This window comes from Eptatretus burgeri, chromosome 12 (genome assembly GCF_056783735.1).
Source record: "Eptatretus burgeri isolate ZD-2024b chromosome 12, Ebu_testis_v1, whole genome shotgun sequence".
Classification (NCBI taxonomy): Eukaryota; Metazoa; Chordata; class Myxini; order Myxiniformes; family Myxinidae; genus Eptatretus; species Eptatretus burgeri.
Window position 1 is genome coordinate 90,903,370 of NC_140972.1, and position 26,290 is coordinate 90,929,659.

Genomic DNA, 26,290 nt, shown 5'->3' on the forward strand with positions numbered 1-26,290 from the left:
TTGGCTTGCTTTGCAATTTCTCTAAAGGAAAGACCTACACTTTTAAGGGTTATAATGGTCTGTCTTCCTTTGTTAATTATCTTTTTCTCGCCATTATGATAGCAATATACTACTTCCTGCAGTGCAATATTGTCCAAATCATGCTTCAGAGGATGTAGCAACAAAGTCTGTTCCATCACTGCTTTTTTATACAGACAGAGGGTTAGTAACTAATCAACAAAAGTTGGGACACCTGGAGGAATTGTTTGCATCAACTCTCAAGGCTTAATTTACTTCTATTGCTGCAGAACAGCTGCAGTTGCTGACCCATTACTTGTTCCCTGAAAAGGGCCCTTTTTTGACAACTCTGAAATTTACATAATTTTTTAGTTTTTGCTAACCTAAATTTTTTTTTTAAACCTTTTGCAGTTTACCGCTTCGCCTTGTACCATTTCAGGTTATTCACTGGACTTTAACTGCTTAAATCTCAGTAAAAACTGAAAAATGGGGGTGTTCTAAAACTTTTGACCGGTCGTGTAGTTTATTGGAACAAATTTTTCTTGTTATTCCCTTTTTATTTTCTGTTTTGTCTTAACACCCATGTTTTCTACAATTCTTAACAGAGGAAAAAGGAGCGCAAGAATGAGAGGCAAAAATGTGAAGCAAAAGTAGAAGAGGTGTGATTACATTTCGAACAAATTCTGTTTTCTTGATATGCTAATGCTTGCACTTGGAATGATTTTTCTTGTCTGTAAATATTTAAATCATTCATGATGTTGAATATTCTTCCTAACCTAACCCCTTCACTTTCACCTTTCCCATTCATTCTAGGATGCTGAAGTTTTAGAACATGTGACTAGCACCACACAAGCAAAGGGTGATCATAAACAGCCTGAAACGATGGTTAATGGTGCTTCGCAGGATGTCAATACAAAAAAAGCGCAATCTTCTGCAGATGCATGTGATAAGGATTGTCGCATAGACTTTGCAAATAAAAACGTGGGATGCTCTGCTAATGGAGAAAAGCAACCCGCCCAAACAAACTATGCCCCGACGAATGGGTTGGCTTCAACATTGAGCAATGGAAGTGATGATTCTCAAAAAGTGCCAACCTTGGCATGTGGAAAAAGTCTTACCTCCAAAGGCAACATTAAATCCCCTACTTTGAAGTCAGACAACGATGAAGTAAGTGTAACATTTGGCAAGAATTCTGACACTTGTTGATGCAGTTTTGTGCCTTTCACATTGCAAAATGTAGACATGGGTGTGCCTTGCATTTGTTCAACTAACTTCTAGTGACTTTGTTAATGAATGGTGGGATAATATCTCCTGCAACGAGTCAATGACGTAGCTGTGTTATAATATTTTTATGTTATTTGTGTGCGCATGCATTTTTATTTTCGTTTTCTCTTCACAATCATTCATTGACTCTACCACTACTCAGGCAATGCATCAGTGTAGCTTGTTAGAACCTTGTATTGGTAATTGATAAGTTTGATACATGAAGCTTGTCTTTCGGTTCTTGTTTGTTTTTTTTTGTACCATATTGTCCTTGTGTGTTCTGCAGGAACCTGCTTGGGATGTAAACAGTGCTTTCTTTACAAAAGCGTCAAGCAAAGTGAAGGTTAAGACGAAACCTGTGAGACCGGAGAACAAAGAAAAGAAAGAAAAGCCTAAAGTTGAAGTTAAAGAACCCCAAAAGGTTGTCCTTCACTTTGGCTGATGATTGACACATTTGGTATCTATGAATGAAATTCTCTCCTGAAGATTTAATTATTATTTTAATGATCACTGGATTCAGACCAGTATCGCGATCCCAATCCTGACAAACCAATGTAACTGTGTACCGCCAGTTGGTGACGTGGTCAAATCTACCACCCTCATGACCCCCTTTTAGCGACGGACTGCCGAAAGAGACCATGCATTGTCCGCTGGGAAAACCAAACCGATCTTTATTCGGTTTTCGACGTACAGAAAACTTTGAGATTCTGCCGCTGTGATAGGTTCCTCACTTGTTAATACTTGGGCCGAGCGAACCCTGAAGAATCCTATCGCGTGTTTTGTGACCACCTAACTAGGTTTGGCACCAATTCCCAATGGCTGTGGACTTACACAGGGGTTATAATTCCAATGAAATGAACTGCACACAGCCAACACCCAAATTAATGGTGAGAACAGGTTTTAATAAGTTGATAATGAAAGGGTCATGAGAACAAGGAAAGGGAGAAGAAAGAAGCATGTATCACAGTTTATATAAAGTTATAAACCCACAATATCTCGTTCGGCTAAACGTGCTTCTTTGTCCAGTCTCTCCATGAAGAGTAGGACAAATAAATCACAGGGCCAAAAGAACCTTCTCCCCTTGTGATGCTCGGTTTGATGTGGACTGGTGGTGAGAAAGTGTCTATCTTTCTAGAGAGAGAGACATTCGGGGCCTCACCGCGTTTGGGCTCTCCGATGCTCCTTTTCACCCGGGACACACACACACACACACACACACACACACACACACACACACACACACACACACACACACACACACACACACACACACACACACACACACACACACACACACACACACACACACACACACACACACACACACTTGTCTGTTGCGCCGTTCGGCTCCACGGGACTCCACTCAATTCGTCACGAGCTGACCCCCCAACCTCTCTCTCTCAACCTACAATTCTGACAACCACTGCTTCGACTGCCCGGGGTCAAGCTTTCGTTGGCTATAATTGTTTCATGACTGTGTGCTGATTGTGGGAGTGGGAGTTGCTGGGGTTTGCGGAGCTGGTGGAATTGAACAGTTCATTTTAAAAAGAAAACAAATGGACAGATGACCATTGGCGCAACTTGGAACATTAAACGGTGGGTAAATGGGTTTTAAGACAATACAGAATGGTGTGGAGAGACGCTTAGCGCTCTTTTGAATAGTTCGACATGGGTCCTACTTTCTGCACAGAAGCAAACTCTTATGCTAGACAGCCACCAATGACATAACTGATCTATATCACTCCCTTTATCTCGTACCGCGTTCCTGCAACGATATTTTGACGACTGTGTTTTGAAATGAATGACATTAATTGTTGGAACGATTGTCTTATTTATCTTGCTGACATTTGATTTGTATCTTAAAAAGTGAATATTGCCACTTTATTTCGCAGCCTGATGAACCACCTGTAGACAAGAGTTTGGAATATGCAGGTGGGCTCTTCTGTTTTTACTTCCATGTTCACAATGATTAATATTCAACTTTGGTGATACGAATCTGCTCCGATGCAGGCTGTTCTCTCCAAATGGAAAACGATCTATTTTAATTTTGCCTGTTTTCGTTTTCGCATCTACTGGATGTTATAAGTCAATTTAAGCTCGTCTGCATTTATGTGACTTCACTGCTGGTTCGTTCACTCCGAGTCCAAATCCAGGCTTGGGGAAGAGCGAGATGACCGGTGATAAAAAGGCAATTTATTGACTGTGTGGCAGTGGGGCCAAAGATTTTGTAACTTGTAACCACTGTTGTAACTCTTTGTTTGTTGATTGTTTGTTTTATTAATTTATTTGATAACGTTGTCAGTCGATTGCTATCTTCAGTTGTCCCATACGTTTTGGTTTACTTTATGTTTTCAACCGACTTCACCACACACTCATCATTCCGATCTTTTTGAATTATTGAGAGTGACTTCATTTCATTTCATACTATATTTGTCTATTCGTTGGGAGTTTGTAAGATGATTGCTCTTGCTTTGCAGTGAAAGGCCACAAACTTGCTTGTGCACAGCTTTACTCGGATGCGGTGGAAATGTTTACAAATGCAATCCTTTTGAATTCTGAAGATTGCAGGTAACTTCAAAGTTTAGTTTGATTTACAATAATTATACATTTTCTTACAACTTCCATGATTTCCACTTTGTTCTGTTGGAGTTATTACCTCTGCCACCAAAGGTGAAGGAGGTCATGTTTTCACCCATCTGTCTGTCTGTTTGTTTGTTTGCCTGTTTGTGTGCAGGATGTCTGAAAAAGTTTTGGCTGGTTCCGGATGAAATTTGGTGGGCAGGTTGGGTGTGTGTCAAGAATGAACTGATTAGATTTTGGTGAAGATCCGGATCTGACTACTAGAATTTTTTAAGTGATTCGTCACCATTGAGAGATAGAGCCAAAAATGATATATATCATGATATCTCAAAAAGTTGTGGACGGATTCGCATGAAACTTGATGGACACGGGTTTGTGGCAAGGAAGAATTGATTCAATTTTGGTAAAGATCCAAATCCAGATCTGCATCTGATAATTTTTTTTAAGTGATTCTTCACCATTGAGAGTTATGGCGAAACTCATACATAGCATGATACCGTAAAAAGTTGTGTATGGATTCGGATGAAACTTGGTGGACAAGTTGAGGGTGTGACCACAATGAATTGTTTCGATTTCGGTAAAGATCCGGATCCGACTACTAGAATGTTTTATGTGATTCTTCACCATTAAGAGATCGGGCCAAAAACGGTATGTAGCATGATATTTCAAAAATGTATCAGGCCCGATATGTTCACGTGGATCAGTCATTACGTGGCGGAGGTATGCGCTCAACCGAGTGCCCTTCTTGTTCAACATGTTTTGTCGAGGTAAATTAAGTAAAAAGAAGTGTATTGGCAGATGATGATGAAAGAAGAGTAATCATAAATATTGCAGGCACCACTGCTTGTGCTTTGAAAGGCACAAGGTGTGTGTGTCTCCCGCACTCTCCGCCCCAAGGCTGCAGATTGTTCATGCACACCAAGGGCTCGCTGCTCACTCATTTTGAAATTGGTCGTCTTTTCACGTGTAAATTTTTGTTTGCCCCATCAGGCCATTTCGGAAGGGGACAAGGATTGGGTTTGATTGTGTGGGATATACAATTCAAAAGTTTTCTCACGATTTTTGGATGGCATTTCTAAGCTCCAAATGTCTTGCCGATGACCACAAAGTTTGTATGGTCTTCTGCTCAATTTGCCTGTGTGATGTCCTATTCAGTTTGGTGATCTGAAAGCGTGTTATAAATCCACTCGGATTGGTCAATCGATCTCAAAGATCTTGGTTCGTCATTTTGTTTTAGCTAATCGCAGGCATGCTCACAGAATCGTTGTAAAACACAAATATGCAACTCGGTCGGGTTTCATTTCGGCAAGCTTTCTGACAACATTACTTTAATTCCATAAATAAACAATAATAGCATTTGTTTAATCTGAAGATGATGCAACACTGTTGTGCAAGTACAACCATCGGACCACCAAAGATCTGTTCATTATAGCATGAATAATACAAAAAATTGACAAGATTGTTTTCTTTCTGCTACCACCTTACTTAATTTTATGTACCTGAAAAGAAACGTTGGGAGGAGGGGAGGCGGGAGGGGTGGTTGGTACGGATTTGATCTTGCACCTGGTAGTTTACTTGCTCGATATTTAATATTTTTTTTTCTTCTTCTGTATTCCTTTTGTGTGATTGCAGATACTTTTGCAATAGGGCATTTTGTTATGAGCATTTGAATGAATACAACAAGGCTTTGTCAGATGCACTTAGGGCTATCCACATCAATCCATCATGGACCAAAGCATATTTTCGTAAGGGAAAAGCTCTCGTTGCATTGAAGGTGAGACCTGCATATATTACACAATCACACATATTTTGGTTATTTATCAACTCGCACCCTGTTCAACAAGTGTGTTGGTGGTAGCTACTCACGAGGTCAACATGGTCTTCCTGCATTGGATAACATTCAGCCACAATTGAAGCAATGGGTCAACATAAAGGAAAATAATTGGTTTTCTTCCATAGCGCTATACAGAGGCAGAGAAGGCATTTATGGACGTGCTTGCCAGGGAGCGTGGCTGTGAAGAGGCTTTCTCTGAGCTTCAATCGGTTCGCTGTTTGTGCCTCATGGTGAGTACTCTTCCACCTCTTGTACATTCTTGGCAGCGGTGCACATCTTCCTGTGTTTCTTGCATATTCTAACAAGCTGTACATATACGGAGGGTATTAACAGTTCTATCAGCGAGAGACTTGCACTCGTCTGCGACATGCCAAAAATAAAGTAAAACAAGGTGTATCTATACATTTTTTTTTTGTGAACATGCATACAGAGCTGTTCTTTCGGCCTGATAAAGTTATTGGGTCATGGTTGAAACTACCTGAGACGAGTGTGATATATTTTGTTTGTTGTACATTTGTTTTGAGTTGTACAAATTATTTGGTTGGCTGTGTTTGTCTTTCTTGTAAATAATGAGTGGGGTACAGCCCATAGTACTCCGTGGATAGGTCCTCCTGCCTACATCAGAGATGGACGAACCATAGGAAATGGACTTTATTACCATGCTAATCATGATGATGACAAATAGCTGGATGATGTACATAGGGCCCCTGACGCATGAGGAAAATAAGGTAGTGGAGGTAGTGTTGAGAGTTTGTTCGGCTCATGAGTGGGAGAAGTCTGGAAATGTTAATGAGAAAGGTAGATATATGTTGTGTGTCGGAGACGAGATGGAGAGGTCAAGAGGCAAGGACAATTTGCACAGGACAAGAAAAGTTATTTTGGTCAAGAGGATGAAGGGGGTGTTGTATGCTAGTTGCAGGGAAGTTTATACAGAAGGTTTTGAAAGTGTCAAGGTACAACAGTAGAATCATGAAAATGAAGCTGACCATAGGAGAATGGTTGATGAACGCAAGTGTCAGTTTATGCACCACAAATAAACTTTGGTGTGGAGGAGAGAAGAAAATTTTGGGAGGAATTGGAGAATGTGGTGCAAAAAAGGTAGATGTTTCTGAGAAGTTAATACGAGATGGGGACTTAAATGGACATGTAGGAAAAAAGACTTGTGCATTTGAGGGAATGCATGGGGCTTTGGGGATGAAGAAAGAAATACAGAAAACCCTCAAATGTCGTGGCGGTTGGGTTCCTGAAAAATCCCGCGATGGTTAAAACCACGATCGTGGAAACCAAGGGCCAACGGGAAAAGGGGGGATCGGTTCCTGGGATTCCAGAAAATCGAGGATTGACGGCAGCCAGAAATATACATGTCACAATTGAAATAAACATGTAAATGCAATAAATACAGTGTAAACTCGAGAGGGAACACTCGGTAGAGTGCAAAACCTCCGCCACCAATACTGCTGGGTCACTTAAGTGAACCTGATATCCTATTCATTCAATTTGATGTCAACAGTGCTCACAGAGTTATAGTTTGCAACTTTCCCTTTTACTTTTAACTTTTACATACTCAATTCATTCGTCATAACTAGATTCCTTGAGACCGAAATTGATTTTACGTGGGTATATCCACCTGAAGTTCCAAAATCAGCTACAATTATAATTTTGGCATGTTTTTTTTTGTTGGAAATCATTTATAACATGGAGAAAAGCAAAAAAAAAAAAACATCTAAATTTTGTTGGAAAAAAAGTTGCAAATTTTTTTTTTCTCTAACAATTTTTTTTTTGTGGGGGGGGGGGTTGGAAATCACTTAAAGCATGTAGAAATGCAAAAACAAAAATTCAAATATTTTTTTCAAAATGGCCGCTATATTGGACTTTGGACCAAGTCCAAAATCTAATGGCATGATCCTTGGACCATACCTAATTCCCCCACCAAGTTTCATTGAAATCCGTCAGAGTTTTTCCGTAATACTGTTCACAAACGAACAAACAGACAGGGGTGAAAACAGTAGCCTCCGTCCATCTTCGATGGCGGAGGTTAACGAGAAGGGCATTCGGTTCGGTGGAGCACGTACCTCCGCCATTTAGTGCCTGATCCAGTGAAATATGTTGGTGCCACTAAATTTGTGAAACATTGTGCTATATATAGTTTTTGACCCCATCTCTCAATTGTGAGAATCACTTAAAATGTAAAAAAATTTATAAAATCTCATACCCGGATCTGCATTCGGATCTTCACCAAATTCGAATCAGTTCGTACTTGTCACACTCCCAACCTATCCACCAAATTTTGTCCGAATCCGTTCACAACTTTTTGAGATTTTTTGTATACCTTGTCGAGGCTCGTGTGAGAGCTAACACACAACGCACAGCAAGGGGGGCATGAGACAAGAGGGACGGGAGTGGGAAGGACAAAACAGTGGGGAACAGAGACAATAGGGGATCTGTGGAAGGGAGAGGGATGGGGTGGGGAACACAGGGTATACAAGATGGACATGATGGACTTTCAGGAAGGAAAGCAGGGAATTTTGAAGGAGGTGGGCTTAGGTGGATTATCAGGGGTAGAAAAGATCGAGGATTTGGATGGGGGATGATAAGAGGTGGTGGTGAACAGCTGTTTTGAAGGCTTGGAGGGAAGAATGGGATTGAATAGAGTGAGGGAGTTTATTCCAAAAGTGGGAAAAAAGAGGAATGAAAGAGTGAAGGTGAGCAGTGATTTGTGATTTTGGTAGTTTTACCAGAAGGGAGTTGTTGGCTTCATCTCATTTGTTAGATTTATTTTATTTATTTTTTTACTGAAAAAAAGACCGTCCGGCTACTGAAAAACATTTTTTTTATTCATGCCATCTATTTTGCACGCATTTTCTTTCATTTCGTTTTCCATCCTGCACGCATTTGTATCCATTTTGTTTCCTATTTCGTTTTTCATTTCGTTGTTCATTTCTTTCATTTCGTTTTTAGGTCATTTCTATCATCTCAGTAGAGATGACCTAATAATAAGTCTCGAAGTCTGTCCGCCCGTCCGTCGGTCCGTCCGTACGTACCTCCGTCTGTCCACAATCAAACCGAGTGGAGACAAATAACCAATAGTGGAATGGATAGAGGTCGATGAGACATGCACAACGATATAACTTTCAAGGTCGTCCAAGGTCGAGGTTAACGTCACGAGGCTGTCAAAGTTGCGAAAATCGTCGATTTCAAATCGTATCTCCTCCCTCATTTATCAAGAGAGATCAAATGTTATTCGTGATTCAGATACTACGGACTATTATCGAGAACAACACGAGCCATTTTTTTTGAAATTTGCTCTCGTTCCGATTTTATAGCCCTTCAAACTTCGCTCTGATTCCCAGTATGGGCCGTTCATAAAGTACATACAAAAAAAAAAGTATTAACTTGAGAACCGGAACTCTCCGAGACAAATATTGTATTTGAAGCTTTTGTCAGATTTAACTAAAACAATGGAATACAGGTTTATATGCACACTTTCTTTCATTTATGACATGAGCATTGTCTTTAATGTCAATTTGTACTTTTATTTTCATAAATGTGAGATTAAAAGTGATATTATATATTAAAAGAAAAAGGTAAATTACACCACTCGGGACTGCATCGTCATGACTTACAAACATCGGTTCACAAGAAACTGCTGGCTTTGCAAGCGATTAGTGATGTATGAGGGGGTGGGTGGTTTAAAGCCCGCGTACGGGCTGCGTTCAGGGGTGGGTGGGTGAGTGGTACGATGGCTGCATACATACTTTATGAAAGTGGTGTCGGATTACATGAAAGCGTTTCAGAAGATGGTGAGCCGATTGTCATCGCGAGGGGGGAAAATATCCCCGTTCACAGGAACATTTTTGACGTGAAGTTGAATCCGTGGACGTCAATAATTGTTCCATATTAATGTATAACCGTAGTTGATAATTACTGATGCATTTGAGATAAATCTACAGTTCGTTGTAATCTTCAAGTATTGTGATGTGATGTGATATGAGACGCATATGGGGGTGGGTGGGTGGTCACTAGCCTGCATACAGAGGGGGTGGGTGGTTTTGAAACCCGGAAGTAGAGCGTACGAACTTTATGAACTGCCCCTATTCCAGTCTGGCACAGAGTTACTTTCGACCTCTGGCAGAGATGACCGGCACTCCCGCTCGGGGACATTTTTCATTTCGTTGTTCATTTCTTTCATTGCTTGCAAAACCATGAATAGCTGGCCCATGTCAGGTGGGTCTGCAGCAATCGCTTCGCCAATCGCTGCGGCAATCGTCATCTTTCATTTAAGCGCCCTGCGGAAATGTGGTGGGGACAAATCACAGAGAGAGCGGGGGGGGGGGAGGCTGGAGAGGATACGGCAGAAGACAGAAAGACCACCGACCAGCCTGCAGTGAGAGGGTGAGAGGCCCAAAGACTCAGCCTCATCGCGGGAGATGCCAATGATCTGAAATGCCTTGGTTTCCACAGCGTGAAGCCGAGAAAGGTGGGAGGCAGGAGCGCCAGCCCAGAGGGGAGAGCAGTACTCCATCAGGCTGTGGATGAAAGCTTTGTTAGTGGTCAGGAGCTCAGGTGGGCCGAGGAAGGACCTTGCACTACGGAGGATTCCCAGTCGGCGACTGGCTTTGGAGGCGAGGTTTGAAATGTGGCTTTCACAGGAAAGGTCATGGCAGATAGTGAGACCGAGAAGCTTGAAAGAAAGGACTTCTTCCAGAGGATTGCTGAGAAAGTGCATGGGGTCGAGGGGGGGGGGGGTTCTAAACGGTCCTTTCGGAGAGACGTAGTGAGAGATTTGTCCGGATTGAAAGACATGTTCCACGTGTTGGACCAGTTTGTGATTTTACCCAGATCTGCAGTGAGTGAAGAAGCTGCTGCTTGCCGGTCTGAGGGATGACAGATGGTACGGCAGAGGGTGGAGTCATCAGCAAAGCAATTATAGAGGATTTTCCAGAGAGTCGGAGCGATCATTGATGAAAACCAGAATGCTACCTTGAGGAACTCCAGCCTGGACAGGAAGAGGGGATGAAAGAACTCCATTTGGGGCCACACGTTGACTGCGACAGGAGAGGAAGTCAAAGAGTCATGAGTGGAGATGGCCTTGGATACCATAGGAAGAGAGTTTGGTGGTCGTATGGCAGCTTAACTGTCGGGGTAGCTATCATTTCTTGAAGCGTGACTGTGTCGCTGATGCAGTGCCCCTCTACCAGTACACACACTGGAACTGGTACTCATTTCGCCGACCTCGGAAGGATGACAGGCTGAGTCAACCCCCTGGTGTCTTTATTCAGTGGCCGACGGGGCTTGAACTCAGGACCCTAGGATCCCAAGCTGCCACCCTAACCACTGAGCCAACACCAGGCTAGAGTTTGATGAGTAGGGCAGGGTGCCAGACCGTGTCAAAAGCACGTGATATGTACAGGGATACGGCTCGGATTTCCTGTCTGGAATTGAGGACCTCCATCCATTGTTGGGAGAGCAGAATAAACATATCCAGGGTAGAGTGACCTGGTCTGAAACCAAATTGATGATCGGAAATCAAGCCATTGGAGAGAGGAAGGATTTAATGTCTGAAGCGATGGATTCCATAACCTTGCTGATTATTAGGAGAAGGCTGATTTGTCTCTAGTTGCAGGGATCTGTTTTTGCACCTTTTTTATGCAGGGCAGTAATGTTTGCTGATTTCCAAGCAGATGGCAGACGACCTTGAGCAAATGAGAAGGTGAATAGAACAGAGAGAGGGTGAGCAAGAGCAGGTTTTTAGGACACGTGGGCTGATGCCGTCTGGACCGGTTGCAGAATCTGAGTCGAGGTTTGACAGCAAGCTCTCCACCTTGTCAGAAGAAAAGGACACAGAGTCTAGGTACAGTTGGGTGTGACTGGGTAAGGTGGGTAGAGAAAGCGATGGGTTTTGGACACAAGATTTAGCTGCAAACACCGAGTTTAGGCGTTCAGCTTTTTCACGTGCGGTATCAGCAGTGCGGCCATTTGAGGTAAGGGAGGGGATGGAGGGGGAACAAACAACAGAAACAGATTTGATTAGATGCCACCAGGATTTTGAGGAGGCAGAGAGGTTTGAAAGTTCAGACTTGAGCTTTCAAAGATGTTGTTTTCTGGTTCTCCTGAGGGGAGATACATACTTGTTATGGAAGGAACTGAGATTACCCTCAGTTGGGTTTGCTTTCTATGAGGCAAAGGCAAGTTGTTTCAGGACAACTGCCTCACCACAAGCTTCAGTGAACCAAGGGTGGGAGGAAGGGTAGGACAACTGAATACGAGAGGGGATAAATCTGTGCATGAGGGAGAGCAAGTTTCTTTGAAAGAATTCCCAGGATGAGTTGATGTTGGAGAAAGTAGCAATAGGAGACCAGTCTATAAGTTTGATGGCTGCGTGGAGACCCTGCCAGTCGGCTTGAGTGAAATGTATAGTTTTTAGCCCAATGTCTCATTTGTGAAGATTTATTTAATTTTTATTTTATCTTTACATGATCTGGGCTCGTGGCCGAGCGATTACGCACAACAAATCGAGACACGACTTAACGGGAACGACAGCAGCAGGATGGAGGGAGAAAGTAGTCAGACACGGACAAACAATGGATGCAGGTTATGATGAGGTATAAAGTAAAACGCAAATGGTGGACAATTTGGATACATAAGCAAAATTGTGTTTGACCAGTTTGTGGTTTTCTCAAGGTCTGAGGAGAGAGGGGGGAAGAGGCTACTGCCTGTCTGTCAGAAGGATGAGAGATGTCACAGCAGAGAGTGGAGTCATCAGCAAAGAGATGAAGAGGATTTTCCAAAGTCAGTGAGATCCTTGATGAAGATTTGGAATAAGATGGGGCCTAGAACACTGCCTTGGGGTACTCTGGCAGCCTTGACAGGGAGAGGAGATGAAAGGGTTCCATTGAGAACCACATGTTGATTACGAGAGGGAAGGAACTCAGTCATCCAAGAGTGGAATTGGCCTTGGACCAGTCCTGAAGTGTGAAATAAAAAAAATTTAAAAAGCATGAATCTCAAAACAGGTCACATTTTCTGACCAGTGAATACACAGGCTCTGCGAATAGCAAATCCGCGAATTGCGGTGTTTGGTTAACCGGCACGTGCAAAGTCCCACGAGTGCCGACCGATAACACGGCTTTTACTTTATATGTTTTGATTGTACGATGTGAAATAGAGTTATGTTGGTGATGCTGCAGTATATTTGCAGTTGTTCCATGAATGCAAGCGAGCTAATTTGTATGTAATGTATGTGGATGTATTATTTAGATTTGCACTATTATATGATAAATGCTCACTGTGTGTGTGTGGTGAGTTTTTTTTTTAATCCTCCACTGGCTTGTGGTTGTAACAAATGGAAGACATGTTCTGTGCTGTTTCAGGAACTTGGTTTTTCAAAAGTGAAGTCTCTATCTGCTTTACGTGAATACGAAACGATAGAAGCAACGCTTGAGGCTCTTTTATCTGAGGGTGAGTGGCTTTTTTGGTAAATAAGAAAAAGAAAAGGAATACATGTTCAAATTGGAATTTTGTAAATTGTTTGATTTCACAGACTCCAAGAAAGGAGTCAAATATTCTGACAAGGTGCTGTAAATGATGGTTTTTGTGAGGTTGGGGTTGTTGATCGAAATTGCAAATGCTGGAGAGGAAAAGAATGGAGAATAAATTTTCTGCTATTTTTATATACAGTATGTGTAATTTGAAAGGTAGACTCCTTTCCCAAAGACTAAATACAACGAAGTAAATTGCAATGTTGCCGAAAAACAACAAATCGTACTTTAAAACTTGCGGCCTCCTGTTTGTATCTGGTGAAGCATAATCATTCGGCCAGGCACCCTGGGTCTGCCGCCTCTGGTCTCATAAGCTGATTGAAAGATGTGAAAGGCTCGAGATGCTTAGAAATGCATTTGGACGCATACAGTGGCCTGGAAAAGTATTTATCAAATCAAACTTAATACCTCGTATATAGAGTCTTCACAAACAAAGTGATAAAGCAAAAAAAAATACAAAAAAACCCACACAAAATGTCAATACGTTTCATTTACAGAGAAAATCAGATGATTCTCAGTTCCATAAATAATCAAACCCTTTGCTTAATTAACCCTAAATCGCTTCAGGATCAAATTATTTGTTTGTAAGGTTCAAAATAAGTATAATATGTTTCACCTGTATATAATCAGTGGTTTAAATTAAAAATTAAGCTTCTCCACTAATCTAAGGAGTTTTAAGGTGCAACTCACTTGGTCAACCAATAAGGTAAACATGAAGAACAAGGAGTTTTCCAACGAAGTCAGACATCAAGTGGTGGAGAAGAACCGTTCAGGAGAGGGTTATATGAAGATTTCAAAGTACCTCATTATCCCCTTGAGTACGGTAAAATCCATCATTAAGAGGTGGAAGATGTATCATACCACCCAGATCAGGTCGCCCATACAAACTCTTCAGCTGGGCAAGCAGGAAACTGGTTCGAGACGTCATTGTAATTCCAACAATGACTTGGAAACATCTGCAAGTCTCAATGTTCAAGATGGGGGTCAGTGTTCATCAATCAACAATATCCTGTTCCTTTCACAAACTGGCCTCTATTGGCTGGAGACCAGAAAGAAGCCACTGCTGAAGAATACACATCTAAAAGCTTGCATGGAGTTTGCAGAAAAGCATCTTTATGATACTGCAGGCATGTGGGGAAAAGTTTTGTTGTCACACGAGACAAAATTGAAGTTTTTGGTCTAAATTCAAAGTGTTACATCTCATGAAGGAGCAACTGGTTGAAGGTGGCATGTTGGTCATCGAGAAGCTGCTGCATTTGACACAGTAACTGTGTCGGTCTTCGACCCCCTAAATCCTTGGTCGTAAGTTGTTGAAGGTGGCAGTGCTCAGAGGGGGTCATGCGCTTCTCATTGAGGCCTTCAAAATTGTGTACGGGTTGTTGTCGGAGGTTGCAGCAAAATTTCTCTTACCTCCGTCGCATGTTCTGGTGATAAGGATCCAATAATGTAATCGAACCGCGTCAAATCAATCCTCATGCTCCGGGTGTCAAATTGCACTTCGGACTGTGTAAACCAATGTTTCTCAACCTTTTTTTTGTCCCACGCCCCACTTTGATTTTCAAAAAAAATCATACGCCCACCATGATTGGAGACACTACAGTATATACTACATATGTATTCAGAAGGCTTTATTTAAACTTTATTGCAAATTTTTTAGTTATGACGCTATGAGGCATCATTCCTCATGCCCCACCAAAATATTGCCACGCCCCACCTTGAGAAACACTGGTGTAAACCATAGCTGCTTGTCGTGAAGCCAAAATGGCGGGGGTTTTAACGAATCCACTGCCACGGATGAAGCTGGTTGAGCGACCGGGAAAGGCGCGGCTGCCTGGCTGTTCCCGGCGAATGGTTCGTCGTTTGTACCTCCTTGTCCGTCCATTGTATCACGTCGGGGTCACCAATTTAGCAGACAAGGAAAAGACGTCTGAGGCCTTTGGAATCCAAACGGTGTGCAGCTGATGTTCTGCGTAGTTGGGAAATCAATCGATTGCTTACGAGTTAAGGTTATAACTTCACATAAAATAGCTTTTGTAAGTACTTTATCAGTACATTGTGTGTGTGTGTGTGTGTGTGTGTGTGTGTGTGTGTGTGTGTGTGTGTGTGTGTGTGTGTGTGTGTGTGTGTGTGTGTGTGTGTGTGTGTGTGTGTGTGTGTGTGTGTGTGTGTGTGTGTGTGATCATATTGTTGTGGCTTCCCGCCCGTCCGGCGTGCGGGCGACCCCTTCGAGCCAATGGCGGCCGCTCTCGCCCACCGAACACGGCAGCTGGCATGACCGCGGCGCGGCCCAGGCCTCATCGTGCGGCCCAGTCGATCGGGCCTAGTCGACAACGCCTCAGAGCAACGAACGTGCCTTTGCTCTTTCAGAATTGATGCTCTCTTTAGAGCCCGTCTGTTCCTCAGCGTCGTTTGGACTGTCCCGGGGCCCGATCACCTCGGACCGTTATGCCGCTGGTTGGCGACTCCTCTCCTCCGCTCTCTCCAGCTCCTCACCGACTGCAGACTCCAGACTCCAGGCTGACCCAGCTCCCAACGCGACTTCACACAACTGCTCGCTTGGCGTCTCTGCGTGCCTTTATATGGGATCCGTGAGGCGAGGTTTCAATCTCCGATCTCTCACCTCTGACCCCCCGCTGGCTCCGCCCCTTTCTATCTTTTGATCCGAATTGTCGCTAAGCTCGGAGAGAGCGGACGTGGGCGAAATCATCGACCCCGCCCCAGTGAAGGAGTCCCCGCGTCTGGTGGCAGAGATGTTGTCCGTGGGGACTTTGCCGTGGCTGGCGCAAAGATGGCGGCGTTTGCGGCGATTAAGGTGAGGTGATGTTGTTCGTTGTTGAGATGTGGTTTTGGGGATGGCTAGTAGATGTCGTTGTAGTGAAGGTGGTTGTTGTGAAGGCGGTTGTGCAGAAGGTGGTTTTGGTGGTTAAAATGCGGTTGGTCCAAAATAAAGATAGCAAAAGAAAAACGGCTCACTGAAGATTCACAGCCCTGCACACGAATAAATCCCGCTCGATGACGGTGGGGAAATCTAATCTGAACACTCACTTATTGACATCACTGATCTCTGGGAAGCCTGAATGGTGTTCTGTGAATTTCCACAACCGTGTGTGTGTGTGTGTGTGTGTGTGTGTGTGTGTGTGTGTGTGTGTGTGTGTGTGTGTGTGTGTGTGTGTGTGTGTGTGTGTGTGTGTGTGTGTGTGTGTGTGTGTTGTTACGGATTTTAGAATCCGGTCTGCTGAATGCATCCACACATCCAGGTCCTCAGACAGTTATTTCCTTAAATGCATGTTCAGATTATCGGCCAGCGGTAAACCTCGATAAAGGGCTATATTTTAGGAGTTTAATCAACTGGCTTGACACAAAGCGACAACTGGTCTCGTATGAAAGATGGTGATCTCATTAACACATTTAGCTCTGTTGTCCTCATATTTTGGTGTGCGGTCCATGAAATATTCACATTTGAAGGATACAACTGTCTGAATATTTGGACCATTTCAGAAAATCACATAAGGAATAACATCTTGTGAATATATCAAGTGGTGTCATCGCTTCCAAGGATGTTCAGAAGTCCTTGTTGTCTGTCCATGACCTGGGGAAAAGACAGATGGAAGAGTACATCACAGAATCTCTTTGCACTGGGGAGCAGAGAAGCATGTACCAGCCAATCCCAAAATCCAAACTCAAAACGTTTTCGGTTTCCAAAAAGAAAACAAAAATCCTGATTTTGGGTCAGAAAGCATTGGTTGCAATCAACCCAGAAATGGTTTTCCGCCGTGCTTTGCTATTGACTCAAGTCCGCCCTGACCTGAACATGAAGCACGTCCTGAGCTATCCCATTACGTCTGTTCCGACATCTATCTTTCATGAGGATGGAGCTCCACGGAAGAACACCAAAGCAGAACGAGGGCATATTCTCGAGGGCCGAGTCGATGAAGAGCACGAAAACACTGCCAGTGATAAGCAACATCGCAGCGTGTACATCAGGGATGCTATGGCTGAACTGCATATCCTGGGTGGAAATGGTGGTACGTTTGGTAACTTGGCGCAGTGTTACCTAAACCAGTTGCTTCATTGCATCAAAACACACCACACCCTCATCGACGTCTTCGACCAATATGATGATGTCAATTCTGTGAAGACAGACGAAAGAACGAGATGTCTTGCTGTTGCTGGTGGATCCCGAAGCGACCAAGTCATTGCTCGACGCCCAGTACCACAATGGACGAAATTCATGGCTCTATCATCCAGCAAATCCACCTTGACACACTTCATCTGTAGTCATGTCACGCAACATGCACCAGTAGTAAAAGAACTTTCAGATCTCCAAGAACAGCGGATATATTTGGCTAGTGGCTTCTCTGATGGTTCGCTTACAGCATGCCTTTCATCTGCAGGAATGTATCATGACAGCAACTCGCATCAATGCAGGAAGAGGCAGATTCTCGGATATTTCTTCATGTGCAGCATGCCGATGGCGAGTTCAGATGTAACAATGTGCGTGTGTCCATTTCAATCAAATCAGCAGACACTGATATGCTTGTCTTAGCAGTCCACTACTTTCCACAGTTGCGGGACACTGCCGAAATATGGATAGAGATAGAACATCAGCAGGATGCAAACTTATCCCGGTCCATCAGATATGTTACAGCTTGCGTCCAGAAATGTGTACCCGGCTTCCTGCGTTTCATGCCCTGACAGGATGTGACTCTGTATCAGCATTCTTCGGCTATGATAAAAAGAAAGCATGGAAAGCTATGAAGACACTGCATCTTCAGAATAATGGTCCACACCTAGAAGTCCTCGCCACTGACGATCTCCAGGAGGCAGTGGCTGCTTCAAGACATTTAGTCAGTGCCATGTATGATTCTCAAGGGAAATATGTGGATGCACACACAAATTTGAATGATCTTCGGGAGAAACTCGCAGCAACCAAAGATGTCCCAGTGCATAAGTTGCCTCCGTCCAAACCAGCTTTTCTCGAACATGTGAAGAGATCCGTTCACCAAACCCAAGTATGGATGAATGCCCACCTGGCAAATCCAGAAATTCCCACACCAGAAGGTCGTGGATGGTACAGAGGAGAAGGTGTGCTGCATCCCACATTGTTTGATGGACCCACATCAGCGGAGATGTTAGATGGTCTTGTGTGTTCATGCCGTGGTAGTGAACCATGTTCCAACAGCTGCAGCTGCTCACAAGACAGTTTGCCTTGCACTAACGAGTGCATGTGTGCCACCAGTGACAGGCAGTGTGGCAACGAACTGTCACATGGTGACCAAAATGACACGGACAGTCAGTGATGGTTGAACATATCAAGGACACTCTCTCAAAATATATGTTTTAGTTAATTTCTCATAGAACAATGTGTATTGGTGTAACATATAGTTATCACATCACTTGTGCAAACTTCAGTCGCTATATCGTATAATTTGCTGGTATAAATTTGTTTCAAAATATTCTCATTATATTGATATGGTAAACTTCTTCTTCTTCTTCTTTCGGCTGCTCCCGTTAGGGGTCGCCACAGCGGATCATCCATATGATCCGCATAGTGATTTGGCACATGTTTTACGCCAGATGCCCTTCCTGACGCAACCCTGGTCGCCTCTTACGACACAGGGATATGGTACACCTATTTTAACCGGGGTATACACCGGCCCAGTATACTGGTACTCATTTCGCCGACCTCGGAAGGATGACAGGCTGAGTCAACCCCCTGGTGTATTTGATATGGTAAACTGAACACATAAAATAAAAAATAAAAAAATGACAATTGGCAGATGCTTGTTTCTGTAGTTGATGATTTTCGAAGTTAGCGGTCCGGAAATTACGTCTTTTTTTCTATTAAAAGCACTCAAATGTACATACATTTATCTAGAAGTATTCCATTAAGTAACTCGCCGTATTCCCCTGTTCATTCTGCACATTTCAACACCAATCATGTAAAAATAGGGCGCATTGCCTTGTAGTTATGGCTAATTCACTGATTTTCAGAAATGGTCAAAATTTTCTAATGGGGGTATCCTTCAGGTGTGAATATTTCATGGGCCGCACACCTAAAAATGAGGACAACAGGGCAAAATGAGTTACTGAGATCCCCATCTTTCATATGAGACCTCTTGTAGCTTTGTGTCAAGCCGGTTGATTAAGTACCAAAAATTTGACCTACACCGCTGGCCTATTAGCCCCATCCCCATGTCTAATGTGATGCATTGAGAAGGGTAAAGGATAGATTTTCTCTCTGTTATGGGAAGCTTTTATTTATTTTTTTTTTTTTTACGACAGACGTTCACACACATTAATTTCACGAGCTCTGAAGCCCGCCCTCGTTTTTCCTCAGCAACATTTCTTTCACGAGCTCTGAAGCCCGCCCTCGTTTTTTCCTAATCAAGATTCTTTCACGAGCTCTGAAGCCCGCCCTCATTATTCCTCAGCAACATTTCTTTCACGAGCTCTGAAGCCCGCCCTCATTTTTCCTCAGCAGCATTCTTTTGCGAGCTCCGACGCCTGCCTTTTTGAGAGTGCACGGGTCGTCAAGGTAACCGTGCCCCGGTGGGACGGACGGCACCCCGTGGAGATGGCCCGGGGATATAAAAAAACGAGCGAAAGAAAGCGTGAGGTACGTTCTGTGAGGAGAGACGTTCTATGAGTAGAGAGGTTTTTTTTTGTATACCTTGGTCGAGGCTCGTATGAGAGCTAACACACAACTCGCAGCAAGGAGGCATGAGACAAGAGGGGCGGGAGTGGAAGGGACAAAACAGTGGGGAACAGACACATTAGGTGAACTGTGGAAGGGAGAGGGATGGGGATGGGACGTTCTGAGATATAAAAAACGAGTGAAAGAGGGGACGTTCTCTGAGGAGAAAAAGCAAAGGGCGAGAGAAGCGACCAAGAAGAGGGTGTCTAACCAGCGACGAAGAGACAATTCGCCCTTCCAGTGCTTTGGCAAGCGAGTGTGTGGTGTGGGTGCGGGTGTGAGCAGTGCCACCAACAAGTGAGGCTCAGGTCGATCACAAACAACACCAGGGTCTAAACCCGCAACGGACGATCTCGGTGCCCTCCAGACGTCGACTGGCGTTCAAGGCTGCCCCGCGAGAGGGTGCATTGCAAGGCTGGGTGCTGGCGACGGACGTGACACGCACGCACACATTTTCAGGACGTTTTCGCTCCACAGACGACTTTCTGGTGAGCGAGACGATTCTTCTCCCCCTCCCCTCCCCCTGAATGATCTGCTGCATACCATTGTCTGCGTGTCGCTGTCAGTAAGTCAACCCCCAATAAGCATCTGCTCTTTGTCTCTTTCCTGGCATTTTGATTGATTTTGCTTTGAAATTCATTTTTTATTCACCTCAGCAAATAAAACGTTCTCTTTATTTATTAATTTTATTATTAATAAATTATTTGTCGATTTCCAACCTGTCTGTGTTTGTCCTTTCCTTCCATTGGTCTGGCATTGTTCGAACCGAAATAGACTGGGAGGTAATTACTACAGATTTGACCAAAAAAATAGTTGGCACGCACCAGCGGTTAAAATGCTCGGCTGCCCTAATTAAAATCTAATCGGATAATATTGGTGTTTTGCCGAGGGTGCGCTCCCCGCTCAGGTAACCACGTGACCTCTAGTTAAACAAAATGATTAGATGGCGGACACTGGAACTCGTGGTTGACTGGGTGGCGTTCGTGGTTTTAAAACAACCCACCGTACCATAACGTTAATTTTGAGCGGTGGCCCCATGTCCGGCTCTACTGAGGACAACCGGGGATTAATCCCCCTGAGTGACAAGCTGGTGTCTCGGTGTCCGTCACCGCAACAATATATATATATATATATATATATATATATATATATATATATATATATATATATATATATATATATATATATATATATATATATATATATATATATATATATATATATACATGTGTGTGTGTGATGTTTATATATGTGTGTGTGTGAGATGTTTATATATATGTATGTGTGTGTGTTTGATCATATATGTGTATGTGATGTGTATATATATATATATATATATATATATATATATATATATATATATATATATATATATATATATATATATATATATATACGTGTGTGCGATGTTTATGTGTGTGTGTGTGTGATCATATATGTGTGTGTGTGTGTGATCATATATGTGTGTGTGTGTGTGATGTTTATATGTTTGTGTGTGTATGTCATGTCTGGTTTTCTTATTGGGACTTTGGTGCAGTAATTGTTCTTTATTTTGATTACACTGAACAACAAATTTCAAAATTTTTTTTTTACTGGAGATGTGTAAAGTGATTAAGACTAATTTGGGTACGCTGATTTCAAAAATCATAACCGTTTTGCTGTATCACGTCAGGATTTTCAGGAACAGAAATATTCCCATTGCCTAGAAGTCAGGATTTCAATGAAATTTACATATGTCTTTAACATGTCTATTTCGTACAATTGTTGTTAACTTGTGTTATATTTCTTTCTTTCAGATAAAGATGAGTAGGCGTTCCTGTACCAATCATCCTGACAACTTCTGTTATGTCTGTGGTCGGTATACCAAAAAAGATCAACAGCGAAGTATATCTACAGCAGTGAAAATGAAGGCCGCCTACTTTCACTACTTCGGGTGTAAGGTGGGGGACCAAGAACAGAGCTGGGCACCACACATCTGCTGCACAAGCTGTCACACAACCTTGACTCAGTGGTTGGTGGGCAAGCGCGCGAGCATGCCATTTGCGGTGCCCATGATATGGCGTGAGCCGCAGAATCATGATGATTGTTATTTCTGCTGCACAAGCATCGCCGGCTTCAATAAGAAGAATAAAGGTCACATCAAGTACGCTGACTGCGTCTCTGCTCGTAAACCTGTGCCTCATGATGACGAGAACCCCGTTCCAACACCTCCAGCTGATCAGAACATAGCTGTAAGCAGTGGTGAAGAGGATGGTGATGATGAACCTTTTGAACCTGACACTCAAGAATCACACCTTCTGAACCAGGGAGACTTAAATGATCTTGTAAGAGATCTCTCGCTGTCAAAGGCGAAGGCAGAGCTGCTTGGATAAAGGCTGCAGCAGTGGAATCTACTTGAACCTAACACCAAGATATCCTTGTTCAGAGCACGTCACAGAGACATGGCTGAGTTCTTTGAGATGGAAGACACAATGACATTCTGCAGTGACATCAACGGTCTATTGAAAGAACTTGGGTGTGATCACGGTCCTGCAGACTGGCGCCTCTTCATCGACTCGGGGAAGAACAGCTTGAAGGCTGTTTTGCTCCACAATGGCAATGAGAAACCATCAGTCCCACTGGCTCACGCGTTCGGCATGACAGAGACCTATGAGACTATGCGGCAGCTGCTTGATTCCATCAAGTACAATGACTTCAACTGGCACATCTGCGGAGACTTGAAAGTGGTGGCGCTGTTGTTAGGGCTGCAGTCAGGCTACACGAAATACATGTGCTTCCTTTGTCTCTGGGATAGCAGAGACGACAAGAATCACTGGACGAAGAAAGATTGGGAAGAGCGAAAAGAGCATGTACCTGGTCGACACAACGTGAAGCATGTCGCCCTTGTCGACCCAGCCAAGGTTTTCCTTCCACCACTCCACATAAAGCTCGGCTTGATGAAAAGTTTTGTACGGGCAATGGAACTGAATGGGCGTGGGTTTTTATACCTCAAGGAAAAGTTTGGCAACACCTTGTCGGAGGCCAAGATCAAGGCTGGTGTCTTTGTTGGACCGCAAATCCGACAGATTATGAAGGACGAAACTTTTCCGACAACTCTAAACCCCAAAGAGCTGGCAGCGTGGAGGAGCTTCAAAGCTGTGACGGACAACTTCTTGGGGAACGAGCGCGCGGACAACTATGAAGAAATAGTGCAGCAGCTGCTGGAGTCCTTCAGGAAACTTGGCTCCAGGATGTCCCTGAAAATCCATTTCCTACACCAGCACCTGAACTTCTTCCCTGACAACTTGGGAGCAGTCTCGGACGAGCACGTCGAGCGATTCCACCAAGAGATTTCACTCATGGAGACGCGTTACCAAGGGCGGCACAACCCGAACATGATGGGCGATTTCTGCTGGTTCCTGCATCGTGAAACTGACACAGAGCAGCACAAACGCAAAGCCAAATGCCTAAAGCATTTTTAATTACATTCTAGTGGAGTGTTTCTGTAATTTCTATAATTTTGAAGCATTCATGATGAAATAAATGAATTTTTGTAAATTTCATTGAAATTCTGACTTCTAGGCAATGGGAATATTTCTGTTACTGAAAATCCTGACGTGATACAGCAAAAGGGTTATGATTTTTGAAATCAGCGTACCCAAATTAGTCTAAATCACTTTACACATCTCCAGTAAAAAATTTTTGTTGTTCAGTGTTATTCACCACACCGTGAACTCCTTCTCTCCCACTCGTCACTTGTTTGCATTTGGTACTGGAAACCCGAGATCCAACATTTACACATTACCACAAGAAAGCCAAAATAAATGATGCTGCTCCACACTCATGATGAAAACAACAGCTAATGAAAAACATGAGATTTAATTTATTATTTTATCCTTATTCTCATCATAAAGGTTTGTTGAAAATTTTAACTACAAAAACTCAAATATAAACCAGAAAACATCTCAAAATGTGAGCAGCCAAAACAAACACGGAAGTGATTACAAATCTGGCCGTCTCGTGCTGAGTGGCGGCCGATGTGGCTAATAAGGGCTATTTGTATTTACTGTGTGACTTTGCCCTTTGACATTTTGACCCAATTATTAATTGGTCATCTCCATATTCTCATAATAAAGTTATGTTGAAAATTTGATTTTAAAAATCTGAAAGTTAAAAAGAAATGAATAAGTAATGGCCTGGATAGATGGACACACACGCACAGACAGACGTGATTTCAAAACCCCATCTCCCACTTCACATACAGACAGGCTAATCAGCATCTTTCAAGTCCCAAAAGAAACCTGCAAGTGTGAAATAGCAAGTGTCTGAAATATTTGGTGATCTTGAAAAAGGGGTTATGATTTTAGCCAAAAACGATAAATTTGGAATTGACTCGAGATTTTATTTACATGAAGTAAGAAAATGTTTTGGGCCTTGCGGAGGCCTTTTTCATGAAAGGTTTTGTTTTCGGATTTGTTTCACACACTATTGTAACTAACTTGTTTGTTTCATTGTTTGTCTTATTCAAAATGGATTGGAAAAACAAAACAAAATAACATTCCATCATATCTTTTTCTCAAGTGGGCTTATCGGATGACATCCTGGCTAAATTCCAATATTATCTCTCACAAGTCAGTTTAAAGGTAACCGCAATGTTTTTGCTCCTTATTTTTGTGGTCTTACCTGGTTTACAACTTTTATAGCAGTCCCATGGAGGAAAAAGCGTCCAAATGAATTGAATGACTTGATCATTACCCGTGTGCTCAGTCGTGCTTGTTTCCATGGACATGAATCAATGAAATGGTGTTTGAAAAATTGTTGATGCGAGACAAGTGATTGCTTTTGTTTTCCTCCTTGCTGGTGAATCAATGTAAAAACAGGTGGTCCAAGTTCATATGCCAACGTGACCCGATCAAGAAAATTCCAGAATGCAGGTGAGCAACTTGTAAAAGGGGAACAATTGGTTGGCATGGAAGTGTTGTATCATGGGCAGGCTGACTCGCGAGTGGGACTTGCCTCCTTTTACCATAACTTGTAAAATGAAATATTTGTGCAATTTGGTTGTGAGGTTGGGGAGGCATAGGGAGGGCATAACCTTTGTTATGTGCATTCATTTTTGTTAATTGTTGTATTTGGCCCTGTGCAATGTTGGACTGTACAGCACATGTGCTCCTGCTTCTGCATTTCTCTTGCTCCTACTCTTCTCTGTTGCTCCTCCTCCTCCTCTTCCCTCTTGCTCATACTCTTCCTTTCTTACCTCATTTGCTTCTCATCCTTCACTGTTTTTAAATTATCCTTCACCATATTCCACCCAATAAGAGTTACAAAAGAATATCAGCATGCACTTTACATCCCATTATTCATCTACATTTTCATGTATCCCATGTATTCCATTTGCCACAGTCAGAGTTCTCTCTAGCTCCTCCTAACTTCCTTGAAAATATTTCACCAAGGCATGTGCAACACCCTTCCATTTTCTTTGTGGTGACCTTATAAACTATAGACCAGTCAGCAGTCTTTCAACAAAAGTTGATGGAATTTGTAATTGCTGCTGATCGTTGTTTTGTCTCCTGCAATGGTCTGGTCCACTGGGGCTGCCAGGATGTGCTTGAGGTATGTGCACTCACCTCTAAGTTGTCTAAACTGGGTTTGAATTCCAACCTAGCTAAAACCCTCATCCTGGTGTTTCACACGCAAGGTGATTCATCGATGTGTGTGCCGTCCCTCAGATGGACGTCAAATGGGCGTCCCATCTGCTGGCATTGTCACGTTTGAGGAAAGGCTTTTGTCAATAGTAATGTGCAGAAATGTTGAGTTGGTCACCAGAAGCATTGAGAGGGTAGGGTGAAGGAGCGTTGAGACAGTTATATGAACAAGTTGAGGGATATTCATATTGGACAATACAAAGATATAAGAATCGAATCAAGTTGATTTGTCTCTTCATGGAAACAATAAGGAATGTGAAGAACATTTTTCTTTGTGAAAAACATTTTCATTCAGAAGAGTTTGAATTGGTGGACACAGTGGGAACATGGAGAACGAGTTGAGTGAAATTCGAACAGGCTCATCTGCTCAGTTATATCAGAACGACTTTTTGTTTTGTTTTCACAATTTTGAAGTGAACAGAAGAAATCGGATAATTCTAATCAGCAGAGGTTGAAATATAGTTTGGACCCACCGGAAAACCAAAATGTCGGCCATAAGCTGGTCCTATTTAGGCAGTCAAGTGGACATGAAGAGTCCGAATGGTTGCACATTTCAAAAATGAAGAAGACAATAACAAATAAAAGAGTAACAAGAGATTGCAGACCCTTGCCAGGACTTGTTTTGAGTACTTTTATTGTATGTTTTGGTTAAACAACTCACCAACCTTTTGGAAAAGACAGTACTTGAAAATGAACC

At 42.9% G+C, this 26,290-nt stretch overlaps 1 protein-coding gene across 6 annotated transcripts in view; it reads left to right on the forward strand.

Annotated features, from left to right (window-relative positions):
- The window catches only part of LOC147016124 (uncharacterized), a 51,066-nt gene extending 25,475 nt beyond the window's left edge, over positions 1–25,591 (forward strand). For 4 of the 6 annotated variants that reach the window (XM_085848858.1, XM_085848857.1, XM_085848859.1 and 1 more), the window contains 9 exons: positions 603–656; positions 811–1,164; positions 1,547–1,681; positions 3,153–3,192; positions 3,738–3,828; positions 5,473–5,614; positions 5,800–5,904; positions 13,045–13,132; positions 24,769–25,590. In XM_085848858.1, coding sequence (XP_085704984.1) covers positions 603–656; positions 811–1,164; positions 1,547–1,681; positions 3,153–3,192; positions 3,738–3,828; positions 5,473–5,614; positions 5,800–5,904; positions 13,045–13,132; positions 24,769–24,926 — 1,167 coding nt within the window. In that variant the 3' untranslated portion in view covers positions 24,927–25,590. Of the gene's footprint in view, positions 1–602; positions 657–810; positions 1,165–1,546; positions 1,682–3,152; positions 3,193–3,737; positions 3,829–5,472; positions 5,615–5,799; positions 5,905–13,044; positions 13,133–24,768 lie in introns of all 6 variants that reach the window. The other 2 variants (XM_085848861.1, XM_085848862.1) reach the window with 1 other exon arrangement.
- Positions 25,592–26,290: the final 699 nt, after the last annotated feature.